The sequence below is a fragment of the Musca domestica genome, unplaced genomic scaffold (assembly GCF_030504385.1).
Source record: "Musca domestica strain aabys unplaced genomic scaffold, Musca_domestica.polishedcontigs.V.1.1 223, whole genome shotgun sequence".
NCBI classification, from domain to species: domain Eukaryota; kingdom Metazoa; phylum Arthropoda; class Insecta; order Diptera; family Muscidae; genus Musca; species Musca domestica.
The window spans coordinates 794,027-816,758 of record NW_026712265.1 but is presented as its reverse complement, the minus strand read 5'-3'; the positions used below and the strand labels follow the sequence as shown (position 1 = coordinate 816,758).

At 34.6% G+C, this 22,732-nt stretch overlaps 1 protein-coding gene and 2 long non-coding RNA genes across 3 annotated transcripts in view; all 3 read right to left on the bottom strand.

Annotated features, from left to right (window-relative positions):
• Positions 1-11,487, bottom strand: part of LOC101899166 (G2/mitotic-specific cyclin-A) — a 36,110-nt gene extending 24,623 nt beyond the window's left edge. Inside the window, exons 1-5 of the mRNA XM_011292696.3 lie at positions 11,372-11,487; positions 10,826-11,260; positions 10,067-10,564; positions 5,392-5,669; positions 5,046-5,313 (exon numbers count right to left, since the gene is read on the bottom strand). Coding sequence (XP_011290998.2) covers positions 5,046-5,313; positions 5,392-5,669; positions 10,067-10,360 — 840 coding nt within the window. The 5' untranslated portion in view covers positions 10,361-10,564; positions 10,826-11,260; positions 11,372-11,487. The remainder of the gene's footprint in view (positions 1-5,045; positions 5,314-5,391; positions 5,670-10,066; positions 10,565-10,825; positions 11,261-11,371) is intronic.
• Positions 362-1,423, bottom strand: LOC131802699 (uncharacterized). Its single transcript, XR_009342332.1, has 3 exons — positions 1,022-1,423; positions 650-927; positions 362-535 (listed from the first exon to the last, which is right to left on the bottom strand). It is a non-coding gene; the product is annotated as an uncharacterized LOC131802699 (long non-coding RNA).
• On the bottom strand, positions 9,385-9,938 carry LOC131802700 (uncharacterized). The gene is made up of 2 exons (XR_009342333.1): positions 9,815-9,938; positions 9,385-9,665 (listed from the first exon to the last, which is right to left on the bottom strand). It is a non-coding gene; the product is annotated as an uncharacterized LOC131802700 (long non-coding RNA).
• Positions 11,488-22,732: the final 11,245 nt, after the last annotated feature.

The window sequence follows — 22,732 nt, the reverse complement described above, 5'->3', positions numbered from 1 at the left end:
ATCTTCTTACAGGCAGATGTTTTCCACAAGCGTAATACATACATACATTGATACATTGAGACGACGACGAAGAAGAAAAAGGTCCTTTCTTTCTTTGTTGCTTTAATGTGACATGCAATCAACGGCATTGCAGCAGCGGCAGCATGTGATTGTGTGTATGTGTAGTTTTTCTTCGTTTATTTACAAAAGAAAAAAAGATAAAAGAAATGGAAATGGACACAAACACCTTTCAAGCCAAAACACAGACAAAGACACACACAAGCGGTGGTATAGAAATTTTGTAATCTTCTGTGTTTGTTGTAAAATTTGTGTGATGGGCAAGAGAGGTAGAGATAAGGATCGTTTGGGTTTGTTTTTTTTTTATTATGATCCTGCCTGTTTCATTATACATAACAAGTAAATAAATATAAAGAAAATGGTTAAAGGTTACTAAACATAAATTATAGAGAATTGTGCAAGGGCCAGTTGTGGCGACACAGCAGGAGTCTTCAAGAGAGTTTTCTTTCGTTTTACTTCATTTTCAAATATGTGTGTCCTGTAAACAGTGAAAATGATAAGACATTTGAAATTATGGAGATCCATTTCTCTATCCATTAAAATTTAACCATTCATTTTTCAAGTAACACAAAGGTGTGTCTCGATGACTAACCATGCCATCCCAGAAGAGTTTCCTTTGATGTCTAATTTTGAAAAATTTTATGTACAGTCCCCACCACTGTTGTTTTAGGGGTTGTTTTTTTCTCAATGTAATGTGTTGTACATGTTCAGGATAGGTCATGTGTCACGATCGCAGCCATCCATGCATACACACATACAAACAATTAAATTTTTCACGTCAGCTGCAGTGGTTGTAAAGTGCCATGGCAGAGGATAACAATAAGGTGTTTAATTTGAATACAGTTGGGTCTCGGATGATTGCAGGACATGCTTGATTTTGTCGTTAGATTGTTGGAAATTTTATAAAAAGAAAATGTAAATGAAGGAAGATGATGAAATTCATGTTTTGTAATATTCAACTCACATTTGCTTTTGAAAATAAGCCACCACTTTTATTTTCCAAAAATTTCATTGAATTTGGCTGAAAGCAAATTTCGTTAATTTTAATGAAAGGAAATTTCATTATATTTGCTTGAGTTCCAAAAAAAGTGATCTAAAACTGGAATATTTTCAAATTTTGTACCCACCATAACCTTACTTTTTATTTTTTCAATTTTTATTTAATTTTAATTTATTCGTTTTGAAAACAAGAATGTTAATTAAATTTGTTTGAGTTCAAAAAAGATAGCTAAATTAGAAATTTTTAAAATTTTGTACATCTAAACTCACTTTTTATTTTCTCAATTTTTATTAAATTCAAACATTTTTATTACTTTGACATACCGAAAATTCTATGAAAGTAGATTAAGTCACAAAAAGTGAGACAAATTTAAAAAATTCCAATTTTTTCAAACATAACCTCACTTTTTATTTATTTTTTTTTAATTTTTATTTATTTTAATCTTGTTTTGTTAATTTTGAAGATGAAAAATTTTTTTAAATTCGGTTTAATAAAAAAATGAGTTAAATTAGAAATTTTCCCCACATAACCTCACTTTTTCACACCTAACCTTACTTTTTATTTTTTAAACTTTTATGAAATTTAAATATTTTCTTGACTTTGGCATACCGAAAATTCTATTTTACTAGGTTAAGTAGCAAAAAGCAAGTAATTTTGAAAAATTCCATTTTTTTCAAACATAACCTCACTTTTTTTTTTTTTTAATTTTTATTTATTTTAATCTTGTTTTATTAATTTTTAAGATGATAAATGTTATTAAATTCTATTTAATCCAAAAATTGAGCTTAATTACAAAATTTTCCACACATAACCTCACTTTTTCACACATAACCTGACTTTTTCACACCTAACCTCACTTTTTATTTTTTTTAATTTTTATTAAATTTAAATATTTTCTTTACTTTGGCATACCGAAAATTATATTTTACCAGATTAAGTCGCAAAAAGTAAGTCAAATTTGAAAAAATTCCAATTTTTTCAAACATAACTTCATTTTTTATTTTTTTAATGTTTATTTATTTTAATCTTGTATTATTAATTTTGGAGATGAGATATTCCATTAAATTCTATTTATTAAAAAAGTGAGCTAAATTAGAAATTTTCCACACATAACCTCACTTTATATTTTTTCAATTTTTATTTAATCTAAACATTTTTATTAATTTCAAAAACTGATTTCTTATAAATCGTGGTTCTGTGACAAAATATGGACTAAATACGAATGTTTTCAAATTATTCAATCACAACCTCACTTTTTGAGTTCTCAATTTTTATGTGATTCGACAGAGGTTTTTGTTAGTTTAAAAGATAGAAATTTGAATCACACATGGCTTGATGACATCAAGCGACCAAAATGTGTTTTTCTTAATTTCCACACCTAACCTCACCTGTTATTTCCTCAAATTTTATTAAATTTAATCCATTTTAACTATTTGGGAGACAGAAAATGGTATCTTTTCCCCAAAAATGATATTTTTTCTTCCATGAACTTTTCTGTTTGTGTGTGTGTGAGTGAATCCCAAAAATTAATAAAGACCTAATAAGAGGTAATTGTGTCCCCCCCCAAAAAATCAATTAAGTTACTTTGTGCAAAACTAACAAATATTATCACCTACTAACTTCCTTTTCTTCCACATCCCATACCTTAACCTATTTGTACAAGGTCCATTAGAAGAGACAAGAAAAACATCTTTTGCCGGAAGTTATGGCAAATTAACAAACACCTTATAACAAAAGGCAGCTGGTGGTAGTGGTGGTGGTAATGATGATCCTGCCACCCGCCTCCTCCAATTCCATTTGTTATTTCAAGGAACTTGAGACACAAAAGACAAAGAGACAGCACTTAAGAGAAATGGCCTTGCTTCAATTAACCTGGGCGCAAATAATTCATTAACAAAATAATACATTATTGCGTATGTCGCACACTTCCTTTAATTAATAACAGAGTTTTCTTACAAAACAATTTAGCTTGGCTCGCACATACACATACTTAGGTATATTTTCCTACCTTGGCTGTTTGGAGAGAGAACAAAAAAGACAAACAACTTCTTAAGTAATTGTATTAATGAAAAAAAAACCTAAGAATTTGTTACGACAATAATGGGAAGCATAACAGTACAACAACAGCGACAACACCTGGAGCCAAAGAAAAATAAGGAGAAAAAGAAGGTGGAACCTTCCTGCATTAACTGAAGGTAGAATGTACATTTTGGGCGTCATTGCTTTGAACAAGGTTTTCTTCTTAATTTTGGGCTATTAAGGATGTGTATAAAACTGTCATTTGGAAATGTGTTGGGAGACTTTGACTGTACCCCACCAAATGGTATTATGATATGGGTCAATGACTTAATGCCAACATAAGTTGTTTTAAAAATTAATTTGGTTTTCTCCGACGAGAAAACATTCGTTGTCCAGCAGTTTGTAAATAAACAAAATTATCGTGTTTACTTGCCAAAGAGGTCAGCAGAAAATGTGCACCTTAGGTTGGCCACCAGGACTCAAGCGCCGGCCATGGCGCCACCAGAAGGTGTGGGCCGCCATAACAGCCGATGCTCGCTCTCCGCTCGTATTAATTGACCGTGGTATCGCGAAAATATGCTGGAGTGTGTATTAAAGCCTTGGGCACGCAAACACTTTGGCTGCAGACCATGGACATTCTAACAGGCTCAGCACGCGCCTCGATTACCTCAAGCAAGCGCTTCGCCGGGAATGGGCCAAAATGCCGCAGAGCAACATTCGGGCAGCATGTGGCGGTTTCATTGGCCGCTTGAGGGCCATAATTCGTGCCAAGGGCGAGCAATTCGAACAAATCTAAACTTATTCTAAAATGTGATGCTATTTCCGACATTTTTTGCTTTCATTCAGAAAATTTTAAAAAATGTAAAAATTATGGCGTTTGACTTTGTTGCAGTTGTTTTTCATCTCACCCTGTACTTGTTGTTCTTGGCATTAGATCTCCAAACCCTTTCGGTTATTTTATTACTGTTACGCTGGAGGTTTTTATTTATATTTATTTAGTAGATATCTTCTACTACAAGTCTTCTCTTTTTATTTTTGTTTCTGTTTTTCTTTCTTTCAAGTAATGCTGAGGGGTACTAGTCATCATCTTGCTGCTGTTGTTGTTGTTGTTTTCATTTATTCATAGAACTGTTGTTATGATAAGGACGTTGTATGGGATAAACAAATACCTACCTACCTAAACCTAAACACAACAGCAAAGACAACAATTTCCTAAATTGTATTCACCCCCCAGGAGTTAAGAAAGAAAGAAAAAACCTTAAAACAGATAAACACAAAATCCCAAAATAATAACAACAGGCGGCTCATCACATGGTTGGCAGTGGGAAAAATTCAAGGCAAACCATTAAAATATTCAAAAACAAACCTTGATTATCCTTAAGCTTAAGAAGAGCATCAGCATCATTTTATGGTCTGGAGAGCATTGTAACAGACAATGGTTATTAAATATTAATAATTTACATTCGTATTTTTGAAATGTAAATGGGGAAAAATAAAATTTAAAAATTGAGTTTTTGAATTTGTGAAAGTGGTATGGGACCCGTGGGGGTGGTGGTCTGCATCAATGGGAAAACGCTTGAAAGGTCGTTTATGCATAGCAAATACAAAGACGTTCCTGTAGAAGCGGTTTTTATGTTTGGAAGGTCGGTGTTTTACATATAGCCCTTTGGAAGCCTTCCGAGAGGTCGTCTATAAATCTTTAGAATTTGGTTTAGAGCCTTTAAAAATGTGTTAAAGACACCCTCCTTAAATTTTATTTTAGAGACCTTTAAAGAAAGTCATTAAAGGACCTTTGTATGGTCTTATATTTGCAGAATACCTCATGAAGGTCTCCCAAAAATTATCAGGTCTTTAGAAGACTTTTTATACATATTTCAAATTAAAATAATAATAAATAAAACACAACTACAACAATTCCTCTTTCTTTTTCTTGTTTTCTTTTTTCTTTTCTACTTTTTTGAACACCTACCTCACTTTCACGGAAGTACTCCAAAATATTGCGTTGATATTCCACAACTTCAAAGAAACGCTGGCGATCGTTGCGTGGCACTGCTGACTTATCATCCTCTAGGTCTTCGCTTGTTTTAGCAACACTCTTGACATTGCTATTGTCGAAAAATTTCGCAGCCGATGCACTACGATCCACAGACATGGGCGATAGAACATCCGATACGGACATTGGGGTTGTATCCAAAATATATTCATCATGATTGTCATCGAATTTGTGATGAAGGTCACTGAGGAGAAGAGAAGCAGGGAGAAAAGAAAAAATTAATAAAAAAATCTAAAAATAAAAATGCGATCTTGTAACCCACCTTCTTTCACTTAAAATATTATGATGTTGTTGTTGTTGCTGTAAACGTTGTTGTTTTTCATGAAAAACATTTTCCTTGTCAACAACATCCTGACTAGTTACTGCATCATTTTGTTTATTTATAGCGGCCACCAATTGCTGTTGTTCGACGTTTTCATTGTGATCCTCATAAACGGAAAAGGTTTTAAATTGTTCCACCGGCACCACTGTTGATTTTTTACCACCCAATGTTTGGTCGTCCTTTGTGCTGTTTTTAACATTGCCAACATCGCGGAAGGCCTGTTTGGGGAAGGAAAAGAAAATAAGAAAAATTAAAATCAAATAATAAAGGAGATAAAAAAACACAGATCAGATTCCTAAATGGGTATTTTAATTTCTGTCATCCTTTATCCTGTTTTCCTTTAGAGTACTTGAAATAATACTGTTATGTCAAGCCGATTTAAGGGTCCGACTGTATTTCAGAAATGCATTATTTACGGCGTATTTGGAGACAAACTTCCCGCAATACAATGTATGCAATATAAATCCCTCGTTTATATCCATATTTCCCCAAACTGCCAAGGGATGGATTATACGGCTTAGGTATAATAATGAGCTAACATACGGACAAGTGATTCTCGCTTATCTTTAGCTAAGATCTAGTACAACATGCTCGACTACAGCAATCTCCTTCCCAAAACAAGTCCTTAAATGTTGAATTTTCTTTTAAAAGAATTCAGCTGACATGTAATAATTTGATGTTTTTGTTATCTTTACACGGATTCCTCTTATTTGATATATTTTAAAACGCTTCGCTTGGTTTTGGTTAACTTAACATGTTTTGTGTCACACAAGAGATCTTAAGGGGATTTCCATTTATTTTACAAAAAGATGGCTGATTCGGATAAGTGATCCCCTCCCTTTATTATAAAAGTATACAAATTAAATACGCATGATATTTTACTTCTCGTCCTAATCAGAAATATATTCCTTGAATCATGGTTCTGATGCCGCCATACTTCTCAATGTTCAGCTATTTCCATGGCCTAAGGCAATGTAAAATGCAGTTGGTAATATTAGCATGATTTTTTTATGGCCTTCTGCTACTTGTGTTTCATTTGGTCTATTATTACAATTAAGTAATATGATCCAAGGGTGGGAATTTACAAAAATTATAATTTTTTTTTAAAATAAAAAGCAAAATTTTGCTCCATAACTCCCTTCAAATTATCTTCTTTGGGCGCTGCTCTCTTTTACGTTGTATATTTGATGGGAAAAATCCTGTTACACATCAAGTACTTTTGATGAGGAGAGAGAGAGAGAGAGAGAATTGATATTTCTATCAAAACGACCCTCTGTGTGTGTTTTTTTTTTTACTTTTGCTGTTTTTCTATTGAAATGTAATGAGACTACAAAAAAAGGGAGAGCGAGTGTCAGAGAGAGTACTAGTGCATGTTGTTTACTTCTCCATTGTAAATGTAAACTGTGGTGTGTTGTTATTGCAGCTGCTAAATTACATTGTAGTTGTATGGATTGTTTTTGTTTTGTTGTTGTTGCCATTAGTGCAATAGGAAAACAAGAAGGAAATTGCTATGATTGCTTTTGCCTTGTCTATGTGTTGGTCTATTCTCTGCAGAGAGAAGCTGACATTGCTTTGTTTTGAATTGTAACGGAAAAATGGCGGGAAAATGCTATGGAATGTAAACAATCAAGAGTGCGAAGTAACACATCGAAGAAAATGGATATTTGGTAAAGGGAAAAGCAGGAAAAAATATAAGAAAATCGATCGGTTTATAATAGAAATGAAAGAAATATGAATTTTTGCTCGTGTATTACATAAATTGTGGACTTTTTATAGAGTTGTGGAAAAGTTCTTTTGGTTAACAGGAAAGGCAATGCAGAAATCATATACTCTGAAATAATGGACTCTATCAAAGGTAAGATAGGTTCATTGTAGCAGAATTAGCAATGTATTTGCCAATAATTTAATATCGAGAGTCTAAATCCAATACAGATTATTTCAATTGTGACCTCAAGGTTGATTCTCTGCAGAAGGCTTGTGGCGTTTAAAAATACCAAGTGAATGGAATATGGAAAGTTGAACGACCGATGTTTACAACAAGGTAGCCATTAATAATAGTAGGTATGCCTCGCTATCATTTAGGGGTGAGTATTGAAGTGGCCTACTACTTTTATGTCTGTCTTTATAATCAGCATTTTTTTAGGGAAGATAAGGGAACATGCATTGGAGAAGTCTCAAAAACGATGGAATTTACGCAAGTAGGTAATGAACGGAATTCTTGTTGTTATAGCAACACTATTGCTTTTAAAGATCTGGGTGAATTGGCAGTGCTTAGCAGAGTAAAACTTGGTCATTCTGGATTGTCTGGATTTTTACAAGGAACACTCAGAGGGATAAAATTCTAAAGACGACTTATAGGTAAGTCAAAAAACAAACATCTAAAATTGAATTTCTAATTTATGGCTTTTGCTTCCTTCCAACTTGTCCACATAGGCCTACACATGATTGACTTTATAAGAGAAAACACACTTACATTTTCATCTCCTATTCAGAAATTATGCTGTCGTAAAAATGTCCAAACTTAATTTAGACGTTGTGGCAAATATTTAAGTTGATTAAATGATCATTCAAAGGCGCACATGATGTCACAATAAATATAAACAAATCATGGAATATTTAAAAAACCATTCAATTGATTGTTACCTAGAACGCAACCACGATTCAGCTCCTACCCCTCCTCCCCCCGCCAGCACTATTCCTGGCAAAGATATTGTCGGTGCTGTGAATGTAAGAAAAAAAGGTCGCCTATTTGGTTGCGGCTTCTGATAAGAAATTACACATTTCCAAGTCACAGAATTGCCTTCAATATTTTGTCATAAAAACCATAACCAAATAAAGATCGAGCGGGCAACCAACACCACATGCGGGTCGGTCAGTGGTTGTATGATAGACTTTCAACAACACAAACAACAAGAAAAGTCGCGTGCTTCCTCCACACACAAAAATTAAGTGGTGAAGCGATGCGAGGAAGAAGGGAAAATTGCCACCAATTGTAGCCAAGAAATAACAACAAAATATGAAAAGAATATTATAATAAACAATTACCCAAGGGGTCGAGCTTTTAGTTATCTGGGGGAATAGGAGATAGGAAGCAGAGGGCTGGCGAGTGAGCTCGACCATACTCGATAACTCAAAGAAAACACACATTCTAAATTTGATTAGGAAGAATTTCCATATGTGCTGTTGTTTTAGAATAAAAAATTAACAAAAAATAATAAAATAAAGTAAATTGGATAGGCTTTCTTCTCTTGAAAAAAAAAAAAAAAAATGCAGAAGTATATCTCTTTGAAAAATGTGGCTTCCGTGGAGCCTAAAATTAATGGAGCTGATTGAATGGTGTATTCTATTAATTATTCCTAATTTATATGATGCCCAGATAGCCCTCAACACCCTCATTCTATTTTATGATGATTTGTAAACAGATCAAAATAAATGTAAACATTTAAAATAAATCATCAAAAATATCAAAAATATCTCCACATTTCATCTACTTTTATTACTTCTGTTCGGAACAACAACAAAGATAATTTCCCCAAGCCAGTTTTTAACTTTTCCTTAAAAATTTTGATGTTTTAGTTTCATTACATTGTCTTTAAAAATTAAATAAATAGCAAATCTTAGCTTAATCGCATATAAAACCCACTTGGCAACCCTTTTTCACACAAGGAAGATGTCAAAAAGGAGACTCAAAATATGACACTTTTAAATTGGCGCTCTGGCAATGACACGCATTAAAATATTAAAGACGAGTGGAAAACAGATGACAACGAAAAAGCAAAGGAAGAAGGGGACAAAAAATTAATAAATTTATTTAAATTGAGCTTAGAAGAAATGCGTTTTTTGCTGAAATATTCATCATTTTCTTCGTTGTGGCTCCCTCTCTCTCTCCCTGTTGGAGAGAGAACACTACAAAATCATATGGACATTTATACATGATTTTTAATATAAAAAACATGAGTATTTTTGTGAAAATGATCTACATTTTATAAAAATTAGCATATTTTGAAGAAATAGGGCATGTCTTTTAAACATTTTCACTGAAAAATTCTTTAATAAATTAAACAAGACATCCGTGTCTCTTTTGAAAAAGAGAGCAAGAGAGAAACACTTGATATTTCCTTTTCCAATACAAAGGCATGTGGAAGAAATTGATACAAAATAATGTGGATATTGATAGAAAATATAAAATTTAACATGGATTTGATGTATGTTTCCTTTTGCATTGTTCCCCAAATTCCAGCAACAAAGAAGGTACCCCAAAAGAATAAAAACCATGGCAAAGTGGCAGTGCCCAAAACGAGGATGTTAAAAAAAATGACGTCAGTTGCCGAAATAAAAAATTAAGAAGTAAACAACAACAAACCATGAAATTTCTCCATACTGCAAAAAATCCAAAACCACCACCAGCAACGAGCCAGTGACATTAACACACACACACACACACTGGCATAAATGTGTATTCCCATATGCATTAAAATTGTTTATATGGTCCCTTTCAGAAAAAAAAAGAAAAATAACACCAACAAAATATGTTTCATGATCTGATCTATGGAGGGGGTATTTTTTTTGTGATGACTTCGCCGTGGCTGCCACTGCGCAGTTTGCTAAAACTTACCACTTTAGAGCCGGCTACTCCTGTATGTACACCATGTATGTTGTTGTTATTATTGTTGTGAACGGCTGCCGCCGCCGTACGTACGTTGGCATTTGAATTGAGCACGGCAAAATTGGCGCGTCCTTGTTTCATAGAGACGCCACCAACACCCAGAGAGCTGGCACCCAAAGGCTGCAAGATATTGGATGCCGACTTGCCAGCCATCATGGTCTTCTCTTTGATCATGTTGCGAGGATTCTCCTTTCCAGCATCCTGCATGATTTGGAAACCAGCTGTGGTTTGTGTAGCGGCCATGGTTCGTTGGTTGTTTTGTCAAAAAAGGTTTTGTGAATTCGTTTTTTTTTTTCTTTTTGAAATTCTCTCACGCACACAATGACAAGAGCAGAAAATTATGCACAAAACAACAGCACAACAAAACGATTGACACAAATCACACGGAATACAGGGTGACGATGGAATTTTATGTGTAGAGGGGGAAGTTTAAATTGGTTTCTTTTGCTACAAAAATTAAACAAATTGCAATAAAAATTAATTTTTTGCTCTTTTTTTTTGGGGTAATTGAAGGAAAAGGTAGTTGTTACTTTAAAATTTTCAGTGCTTTGGTTTTTAAAATTTCTTTTCACTCTATTTAAGTTTTCCAAAATTCCCGTTTATTTTTTACACGAACAATTCACATATATGAATTTTGCATTTTATAAAATGGTTTACTTCTTTTTCCAAAAAAAATCGTGTCTTATGCTTTATCCTCGTTATGCTTACTTCTCACACTAAGCCAAGTCGTCGTTGTACACTGCACACACACACTACTACGCCTAGGCTCTGTTTTACTTCGTCTCAACAAGAAAACATTTAAAACAACACTTAACAAATTTCACACGAACTTGATTAGCTTAGCGCGTTCAAAGCCTAAACAAATCGACGTTTATTATTTTTTTTTTGTGTTAATAAAAAAACTTTTTCTTTAAACAAATTGCAACATTTTTATTCTTTTTCTTTTGGTTTGATTACTTTGCTTAGGCCTTAGCTCGGTAACTCTCACACTGGGATGTGTTGTTCTCTCGTTGCCGTCATGAATTGTATTGAGAATTGAGTTTGGGATCTGTGATCAGTGCTTGTATTTTTGAATTTGTGCGCCGACCAAAGGGATACGATGAAAGAGAAGTAGGATGGAATAGAAGTTGGAAAGAGATGGCGCTATGAACGAAGGGGCGAAAAACAAAGAACGAGGGTTAAGAGAGAGAAAAAAGATGTCAGATGAGCACTTCCGTCAAAGAGGGAATGAGAGAGAGCGAGCAAAGAACTTACATGGTTGCATTTCGTATTGATTGCTGGTAGTTTGTTTTTGTCAATACATTGGATATTTCCGACAAACAATACAAAAGGAATGAAGAAATATGACAGCCATGGCAATTACCAGAATTTGTAAGATCATTTTGCTGATATTTTTAAGAGTAAATGAGTTTTTGTTTATATTTTCTTTTTAATTTAAATGAGAATAATGTTTGCTGATATTCAATGACAAGAGTAGCTGTGTTCACTAAGCACTAAGTGTGTGAGTAGTTACTGGATGACGTGTGTGACGTATGGCAAATGGAGGCTTTGTAACAGAAATGTTAAAAGAAAATAAGTAAAACATAACCAAAATTGTTTCAAAAATGAATTAGAACTTGGATTTTTTAGTAAATCAAGGAAACTAATATCCCATGGAAGAAGAAATCTGCTTTGGACTACTCAGGAGTTAGTGGAAGGGTGTAAAAATTATGTTGAAATTATAGTCTTCTGTTAAAGATGAGATAGTCTTTGGTGCTTGGAATAATGTGGTCTCAAATAAGTAAATGTTTGCAAAATTATTAGCGGTTTAAAAAAGTTAAAAGCTACATTTTATATTTTAGAATCTACTGAAGATAAGCTGGCCAAATTGTGAATGTGGAACTAGAAAGAGAATAAAAAGAGGGAAGGAGCTTTAAAGAAGAGGTCATAAACGAGAAGTAATAGCATAAAGAAAGTTATCTCCTACTAAATAGTAATCGACAATAAGAAATCTACAACGATGATTTGGGGGCCTACAGCCATCTGTGGCAATCAGCCGCTGATTAGTGGTATGTTGCTTCGATTGAGTGCATGCATCGGGAATGTAAACGAGCGTACGTCTTTCATGTAGTGTCATGTCGTAACCTACCTTAAAAAAGTGTCTATTGTGATGGACTAGGTCAGGGACGTAGGCAGAAAGTGGTGAACAACTAAATTTTCAAAAATTGTCAAAATAGAAACAATTTCGGTGACTGTCCGAGTCCCAGTGACCTTCTACCTCTTGCGTATGTCCCTGGACTAGGACTAGGATTAATGGAATTTACAATATTAACTTAGTAATAACTTTTCAGATACTTCAAACCCTCCAAATTTGAAAACCAAGAAAGTAATGACAAAAAAACTTTAATTGAGGTTATCACTTTCATAATTCGATGATGTGGAGTCCTCGACGATAAATGAGATGGATCTTTGAAAGAAAGTTAAATGAAAATATCTTCAATTCGGTTCAAAAAACATTCCGATCGAAGAAAATTATGGCTGTCGGTGTGTAAACTACAAACGCCTACAAATCCACCTTTCCCCAAATGCTACGGTGTCATACATCAACTGATGGTCTACAAAGAGAAAGAGAGGGACATTCAATTCCAACAACAAAGTACCTCCCAGGTGACAGGGTACTTCTGGACAAACTACGTTCAGAATTGGATTGGTAGAACCGTGAATCTAACTTCCAAAACTACCTTATCCAATGATGATACGAATAGGCACAACTTTACTGGGTTATGTAGGGAGGTGTTAGAACCTTAGATTATGATTATGTTTGAACTGCATCCATCGCACAAGTTAAGGACACAAAACTATTTATCTGGGACCATTGGAAAATGGAAACCCTTTTCGCTGTCTTCTATAAACAGTACACCTCTCTCGAGAGAAGTCTTTCTAATGGGTTTCTGAAAAGGGTATCCATTCCACAGTCCTCTATATGGGAAGGGTCTAGAAAAAACTAAGGAATTTTTCGGAATACGATTGTAGCCTTGAAAAATTCTTAAAAATCCACAATGGCAACCAAAAGATATTTGTAAACACGCTGGTTAAAAATCAACGTAGATGGGCTGAGGAGATTTTTCGTACGAGCTATAATGCGGGATTTTTTTAACGATTTGAATTGAGGTTTGTTAGAGGATGTTATACCAATGGTTGGGTTAAATGGTCACTTCTAGTGCTCGACCTGCATGAGTTATATAATCGGTCAAAATGAGTTATCCATAGGCGAGCCTAATGGGAGTCTATCTATAGACGTGCTGAATGATATTATGTCCATAGTAGCAAAATGGTAGTTTAACTATAGACGATCCGAAGAGAAATCTTTTCATAAACGAGCTAAATTACGGTCTATCTATAGAGGTGCTATTCATAGACGAACTGAAGAAGATTATTCGAGTTGAATGGGAATCTAACTAAAAATCAATTGAAAGAGTTAACGAGCTGAAGGAGGGAGGGCCTCCTTAACGATTTCCGCTGGTGAGTATGAGTTGAAGGACGAGCTCAGTTATTATAATTTATATTTTTATAAACCTTTTTTAGCATATGTCACCACATACAAATTCCAATGGTTTAGATTCCTAAATTACCGTATGCCACATAACCGCCAAAAATTCCAACGGAAGGAACCATCAACAACACAAACAAAGAATATTGTGATGGTATGTCATGTAAGACCTGGCTACTAGGATATGATTATAATAATCTTACACAATGCAAGAGTTAGTTAATTTTGAGTGGTAGTAGTGGTGGTGGTGTTGGTGGCGTTGATGGCGCTGTTGTCATGCTACAACTGTTGCATACTACAAGGACACATATCTATCCATCTGTATGTCATCAGTGTCCGGGGTATATATGGGTGTGTGTGTTTGTGCATTTCTTGCTCTTGGCATTGTGTCCTGTGTCCTTCTGTTGTTTTCGTTTTTGTTGTTATTGTTATTACATGATTGTCACACAGATGTGAGCTGTCATTAGCAAGCAAATACTCATCAAATTTACACGAGTTGAGTGTGTGTGTGCGTGTTTATGTGTGACCATTGTCTGTTGAAAGGATAGCTGAAACGATGTGAGGTTATGTTTTATGAAAATTGAGCGGGAAATATAATTTTCTTATTTCTTTGTAGTTTTTTTTGTGGGAATTAGACAACATTTACTGTTGCTTTAATTTTGTTGCTATTTTCATTCTTATAAGTTAAGGATTTGAGAGATTTTTTTTGTTAAGGGCAGGTAGTTACTTCAAGAAGATGGTTACATGACTGTCGCTGCTTCTGCCCTGCCTGTGAACAACGGGAATAATTTGCCATTTCATTGTTGCATTGATTTCATGTCACTAGCTATTTGTTGTTGTTGTGTGTATGCTGCATTCTTCATTATCCTCACCAAGGTGTTGTCGTTGGCATGTGTTCCCGGGCTCATTACTTCAAAGAGGTTTTGGATTTCGGGATTTTTTTGGCAAAAAATTTAACGCCCCGAAAACAAAAGATTAGCTGGCTGTAATGGTAAAAAGTTAAATATGTTCCAAAGACAATGAATGGAAAAAATTGGATTTTTTTGAGGAAAAAGAAAAGATGTTTTCATTCAAGATGATGCCATGGTTTGACTCAACTGGGACAGATGGTAGAGGGATAATGGAGTAACAAATAATTGAAAATTTGAATTCAAAAAATGTTTCTATGGCAAGGCATATTTGGTCTGATCAAGGAAATGCAAAGGATGGAATTGGAATTGAGAAAAAAATGGAAGAAAAAACCACGAAGTTAACCACAAAATCAAATTTCAAACAAAAACATAATTCAATATTTTCCAAAATAATTTCATTTCAATTTCTTTGATTCTGGAACATATGAATTTGATGTCCTAACTGAAAATAGCTTTTTAAAATTTAATTTTTTCTCAATTTTTATATAAAATTTCTGAATTTAAATTCATTTTTAAATCAGATCTTCAAAATTTTTGAGGTTAGAATCCCAGATTTCAAACAATATACTTTTTTTTATTCAAAAACACAATTTTTATTTGTTCTCAAATCGTTCAAATCAATATTTGTGATTCGGAAACATTTGAACTCTGTACCATTGCTGGCAACTCGCAATCACAATTGTTATCCCTCCCATATTCTTCTGGAAATGTTTTACTTAAAAATGCTTTTAAATAAAAAAAATATTTTTTTCCAACATATTTGGGGTTAGTATCGAAATTTATAAAAGAATGTATTTCTGAATTCTCACAACTCAAGCCAATTGCATTTGAAATTACTCAATTTAAAGCACTTTTTTTCATTTAAAGGAATGAGGTTAGAATCGAAATTTTTTTAAAGAAGGCATTTATCCTTTTTTTAAGTTTTTAAGAACTCAAGCAAATAGCTAAGGCAAAGTCAAAGAAAAAATACTACGAATCATGCAAAAGAATAAAAAAAATATTTTAAATTAAATGCTAACTGCACTAAATCAACAAGATGCAGGGTAAATATGGAGTCACCCAGAAAACATTTTTGGGAAAAAGATTGTTGAAAACCCGGATCACAAAAGGGAGTATATCTCAATAAAGGCGATGTGAGGGGGGATCTTATATCTGTGAAGAAGAGCCGAAAGAGAAAAGTAACTCAATAAAGCCGCATTAAAAGGAAATATTTCTGGCTGGGCCGAACTTTGAATACCCTCCACCATTTGGAACGAATTTGGCAATTCTCGAAAAAAAAAATTCTGTTAAAATCTTAAAAATACCGAATGTAACTGTTATATTAGGGTCTATACGACGACATGGACCTGCATAGGCAACTTTGGTCATAAGCCGTTACAATATTCAAATGCGAAACTTAAAAAAAATCGGTGGATAATGTAGCTAAAATCATCAAAATACCGAATATCGTGAGGTACCCTTATATGGGGGCTATACGAAGACGTGGCCCTGCACAGACAATTTTCTGTCCCAGGCTGTAGTATCCATTACGAAATTCAAATACCAACTTTGAAACATTTTCGGTGAATAATGTCCCTTAAATCATCAAAATGCCGAATATCGGGAGGTACCGTTATATGGGGGCTATACGAAGACGTGGACCTGCACAGACAATTTTCTTTCCTATGCTGTAATATCTATTACGAACTTCAAATACAAAATATGAAACAATTCCGGTCAATAATGTCCCTGAAATCATCAAAATGCCGAATATCGGGAGGTACCGTTATATGGGGGCTATACGAAGACGTGGACCTGCACAGACAATTTTATGTCGAAGTATGTAGTACCCATTACGAGCTTCAAATACCAAATTTGAAACAATTCCGGTGAATAATATCGCTCAAATCATCAAAATACCGAATATAGGGAGGTACAGTCATATGGAGGCTATACGAAGACGAGGACCTGCAACGACAATTTTATGTGCTAGGCTGTAGTGTCCATTCAAATACAAAATTTAAAACAATTTCGGTCAATAATGTCGCCAAAATCATTAAAATACCGAATATCGGGGGGAACCGCAATTTAGGGGCTATACCAAAACCTGGACCAACATGACCCATTTTCAATACCAAAAATCCTGCAGACAGAATTTTATCAATCTACTTCATTGTTGATGGGTCGTAATCCTTCCTATAATCCTTATGGACCGTTCTTAAAGGTTGCTGAAGAAATTTCTTTAAAAAATAAATCCAAGATAACTGCCGTAAAAACCCCAAAATTATAGCCTTGGCTGTCCTTGGAGTAAACTCGCTGAAAATCCAAGGATATCCAAGGCTATAAATTTTTATTTTTATGTTTTATTCTTTTAAGTTTATTATCTGGATTTTTACGGATTTTTGGAACAATTTTTTGAAGGGTCATAATCCTGCCTATACTCCAAAATCGTAATCCTTAAAAAAACCAATGTCCTTGGAATAGTATTTTTTCTATAATCGAGAATTTTGTATTGAAGGTCCTTCAAAAAAAAAAAAAAAAAAAATGAAATTGAAATTCAAGATCATAGCTTTGGGTGTCCTTGAAAAAATAAAATTCTTTAAAGATGTAAAATTACAGCCTTTGTTGTCCTGGAAAAAATTCCATTTACAGTCAAGATGGTCCATGAAAAAAATATATATATTTTAAAAATTAAAGATTATAGGAGGGATTATCACCCATCAAAAATTTGCTTTAATATTCTTTAAAAAATCAAAATAATAATCCTGAAAGAATAATTCTTAAAAAATTAAAAATGTAAACCGTGGATGTCCTTGGATTTATAAACGATCTTTTTTTTTGAAAATCACACAAAATCCAGAATAATAAGATTGTGGTTCAGCAAAAAAATTATTTCAAAATTGGTTTAAAATTCAAGATAATTCACTTATTAATTACTTCCATTGAAATAACGACCTTGAATGTCCAAAAAATCGTTAACAAATTCCAAATTATGCCTTTCAATATCCTTGAAAAAAATTCATTGAAGACACAAGTTTACATCCTTTATCCTCCGGGAAATTACTCCAAATATAACCCAGATTATCTTTGAAAATTATTTTTTTTTAAAGTCCAGAATCATAGGAGTAATGTCCCATTAAAAAATAATTTCACAGTCCTGCCATTTATCTTTTATGGCTCTCGGGATAAAATATTTAAAAGCCTATCTTTCCAAAGAAAAACATTTACTGCATTGAAAATTTTCCAAATAAATCCAATTCACCGAAATGAAAACATCTTAAAAAAAATAATTTTTTAATTCTATCCAAAAATAGTTTGCTGGGTTATCACACAAAGTGCAAGTGTTGCAAATGTCAACAATATATGGTACATGTGTTGCAGATCTCTCCGTGTGTCTGCTTATGTGTGTGTTTGTATATGATGACATTGTTCCGAGATGGCACAATAAAGTAGCAAAAGATGAAAGAAAAAAATAGAAACTAAAACGCCAGAAATGGCATTGCATCTCTGCAAAACTGTCAACATCTCGAGGAGAGCAAATGAAAACGGAAACAACGGCCTGGCTTTTGTCAAAGAAAAAAAAGAAAAGAAATGTCAAAGCAAAAATAGTTCCATGTCAGTGTGTGAGTGTGTGTGTATGAGATTTTGCCACAATCTTTGCATTTTTCATTTGCGGGATGAACAAAAATTTAACAACCAAAAAAAAAAAAAAAGGGAGAAAGAGAAAAGAAACACAACAGAACGACTTAACAACATTCATATGTATGTATGTATGTACGTATGTATGTGTGTGAGTGTGTTTGCGTTGAAAAGTAAAAGGACCATAAGTTCATTGTTAGGATATTTCAAAGACGATGCTTGACACACACTCACACAACGAAGCAGATGAATTGCAACTTAGAACTGTAGTTGCTATTCTTTTGGGCGATCATCTCATGGCTGGTATTCAAAAGGAAAGAAATTCATTGGCACTTTGTGTGGTGGCAAAGCTTTTGTGGGAGTCCAAAAGAATGGCACGAATTTAAGTTTCCCAAAAGTGGGCTTAAATTTCACAGAAATCAAGGATCAGGAAAACAATAGGACAAGCTTAGAATACCTGCGGATTTTGAACCCAAATCCTCTAATGGGACACCTTTATAAAATGTAGTCTAAATTGTTGAGATTTATTATTTCTTATACCCTCCTCCACCATAGTATGGAGGGTCATTCCGTCTGTAACACCTCGAAATATACATTTTAGACCCCATAAAGTATATATATATATATATATATATATAAAGATCAGCATAAAATTCTATGTCGATTTAACGATGGCCGTCCGTCCGTGGAAATGACTCTAGCTTCCGAACAAAATGAAGTAGGTTGATAAAATTTTCCTCAAATGTATATTTTTTCTGCCGGACTTTTGGGCCATGTAGGTCCACGTTTTGGTATAGCCCCCATATAACGGTACCTCCCTATTTTCGGAATTTTGAAGATTTTACCGACATTATTCATCGGTACTATAGGCTATGGCAGAAAATTGTCTGTGCAGGTCCAGGTCTTCGTATAGCCCCCACATAAAAGCTCTTCCCGATATTCGGTATTTTGACGATTTTAGCGACATTTTTGACCGAAAATGTTTCAAATTTGGTATTTGAAGTTCCCAATAGGTTATACAGCCTGTGACAGAAAATTGTCTGTGCAGGCCCAGGTCTTCGTATAGCCCCCATATAACGGTACCTCCCGATATTCGGCACTTTGATGATTTTAGCGACATGATTCACCGGAATTGTTTCAAATTTGGTATTTGAAGTTCGTAATGGATATTACAGCCTAGGATAGAAAATTGTCTAAACAGGTCCACGTCTTCGTATAGCCCCCATATAACGATACCTCCCGATATTCGGTATTTTGATGATTTTAGCGACATTATTCACCGGAATTGCTTCAAATTTGGTATTTGAAGTTCGTAATGGGTACTACAGCCTGTGACAGAGAATTGTCTATGCAGGTCCACGCATTCGTATAGCCTCCATATAACGGCACCTCTCGATATTCGATATTTTGATGTTTTTTGCGACAATTTTCACCAGAATTGTTTCAAATTTGGTATTTGAAGTTCGTAATGGATATTATAGCCTAGGACAGAAAATTCTCTATGCAGGTCCAGGTCTTCGTATAGCCCCCATCTAATGGTACCTCCCTATTTTCGGTATTTTTGTGATTTAAGCGACATTATTCAGCGGGATTGCTTCAAATTTGGCATTTGGAATTGGTAATGGATACCACAGCCTGTGACAGAAAATTGTATATGCAAGTCCACTTTTTGGTATAGCCCCCATATAAGGGCACCTCCCGATATTCGGTAGTTTGATGATTTAAGCGGCATTACTCACCGGAACTGTTTAAAATTTGGTATTTGAAATTCCTAATGAGAACTGCAGCCTGTGACAGAAAATTGTCTGTGCAGGTCCACGTCTTCGTATAGCCTCCATATATCGGCACCTCCCGATATTCGTCATTTTTATGGTTTTGGCGACACTATTCATTGGAATTGTTTCAAATTTGGCATTTGAAGTTCCAAATGAGCACTACAGCCTGTGACAGAGAATTGTCTATGCAGGTCCCCGCATTCGTATAGCCCCCATATAGCGGTACCTCCCGATATTCGGTATTTTGACGATTTTAGCGACATTATTCACCGAAAATGTTTCAAATTTGGTATGTGAAGTTCGTAATGGATACTACAGCCTAAGACAGAAAATTGTCTATGCAGATCCAGGTCTTTATATAGACCCGATGTAAAGGTACCTCCCTATATTCCGTATTTTGGCGATTTTAGCGACATTATTCACCGGAATTGTTTGAAATACGGTATTTGAAGTTCGCAATGTATTATTGAGTCTATGACAAAAAATTGTCTCTGCAGGTCCAAGTCTTCGTATAGCCCAAATATAACGGTACCTCCCTATTTTCGATATTTTGATGATTTTAGCGACATTATTCACCGGAATTGTTTCAAATTTAGAATTTGAAGTTCTTAATAGGTTCTACAGCCTGTGACAGAAAATTGTCTATGCAGGTCCAGGTCTTCGTATAGTCCCCATATAATGTTACCTCCCTATTTTCGGAATGTTGATGATTTTAGCGACATTATTTACCGGAAAAGTTTCAAATTTGGTATTTGAAGTTCGTAATGGGCACTACAGCCTGTGACAGAAAATTGTCCGTGCAGGTCCAGGTCTTCGTATAGCCCTCATATATCGTTATCTCCCGATATTCGGTATTTTGATGATGATTTTCAAGTTTCGCATTTGAATATTCTAATGGCTTATGACAAAAGTTGGCCATGCAGGTCCACGTCGTCGTATAGACCCTAATATAGCGGCTATATTCGCTATTTTTAAGATTTTAACAGAATTTTTAACGAATTTTATTTTTTTTTTGAAAATTTTCAAATCCCTACGAAATGGTGAAGAGTATTCAAAGTTCGGACGAACTTACTGCATTTTCACTTGTTTTTTTATGGTTTCCTTCTCTTGTAGATTAACTCCATTTTGGAATTCCTCTGGAAAATCTCCCACTTCATGGCAAGACAGAAAAGTGAAAAAAAGTTGCTAAAATTAAATACCAAATGATATGGAGATTTGTAAAAACGGAAAGGAACGCGAAAAGTCAAGTAGCCGTGACATCGTCATAATCTTCTTAACTACCACAGCGGAGAGAGGAGGGTAAGGGGTCAAGCCACCACAAAAAACATGGATTCTCTGAAACACCCATCCAACCACTTCGTACAGCTGTCCATTGGACTCCCCCCTACCCCACCACCCAAAGTCGTCCAAGAAAACTCATTTTTTATTTTTTCTTTCCGTTTGCCATTTTTCTTATTCTTTCAACATTTCACATCCTTGTCCTCCAGTTTAAGTTCCTTTTTTTGTTGTTGTTATTGCTGCCACTCCATATACATCTTGGCTGAAAGTAGCTTCCCAGCGACTCGTTACTGCTGCAAATAAATTTCAATTTAATTCGCTGTTGCAACAATCTGACGCTTGATTAATTAAGGATTTGTAACAAAAATTAAGTTACATCCATGTCCGACTGCCAACGTCAAGGCTGGGATAAGAAGATGGCACGATGGGGATATATTCGGTGGGGATATATTCATGAACAAGGACATCATTGCAGAAGAAAAGAAACTTTGCTCAAAAGGGCCAGAGATTTTTTTTTGAGGAATAGAATATAATTGGATCAGGAGAAGGATGGATTTTTTTAAAGGCAAAATCAAGGATTTTATGGGTGAAAAAGTAAAAAAGGCCGTGCCGAACTTTGAATACCCTCCACCATTTGAAATAAATTTAAAAATTAAAAAAAAAATTAAATTCGTTGAAAATCCGTGTTAAAATCTTAAAAATACCGAATATAGCCGCTATATTGGGGTCTATACGAAGACGTGGACCTGCATAGGCAATCTTTGTTATAAGCCATTATAATATTTAAATGCGAAACTTTAAAAAAATCCGGTGAATAATGTCGCTAAAATCGTCAAAATACCGAATATAGGGAGGTACCCTTATATGGAGGCTATATGAAGATCTGGGCCTGCATAGACAATTTTCTGTCACAGTCTGTAGCACCTATTAAGAACTTCAAATACGAAATTTGAAACATTTCTGTTGAAGAATGTCGCTTAAATCATCAAAATACCGAATATCGGGAGTTGTCGTTATATGGGGCCATACGAAGACGTGGGCCAGCATAGACAATTTTTTGTCATAGGCTGTAGTACCAATTACTACTTCTAAATACGAAATTTGAAACAATTCCGGTGAATGTTGTAGCTAAAACCGTCAAAATACCGAATATAGGGAGGTACCCTTATATCGGGGCTATACGAAGACATGGGCCTGCATAGACAATTTTCTGTCACAGGCTGTAGAACCTATTAGGAACTTCAAATACGAAATATCAAACAATTTCGGTGAAAATTGTAGCTAAAATCATCAAAATACCGAATATTGGGAGGTACCCTTATATCGGGGCTATACGAAGACCTGGACCTGCAGAGACAATTTTCTGTCACAGGCTGAACTACCTATTAGGAACTTCAAATAGGAAATTTCAGACAATTTCGGTGAATAATGTCCTTAAAATCTTTAAAATACCGAATATAGGGAGGTACCCTTATATCGGGGCTATACGAAAACCTGGACCTGC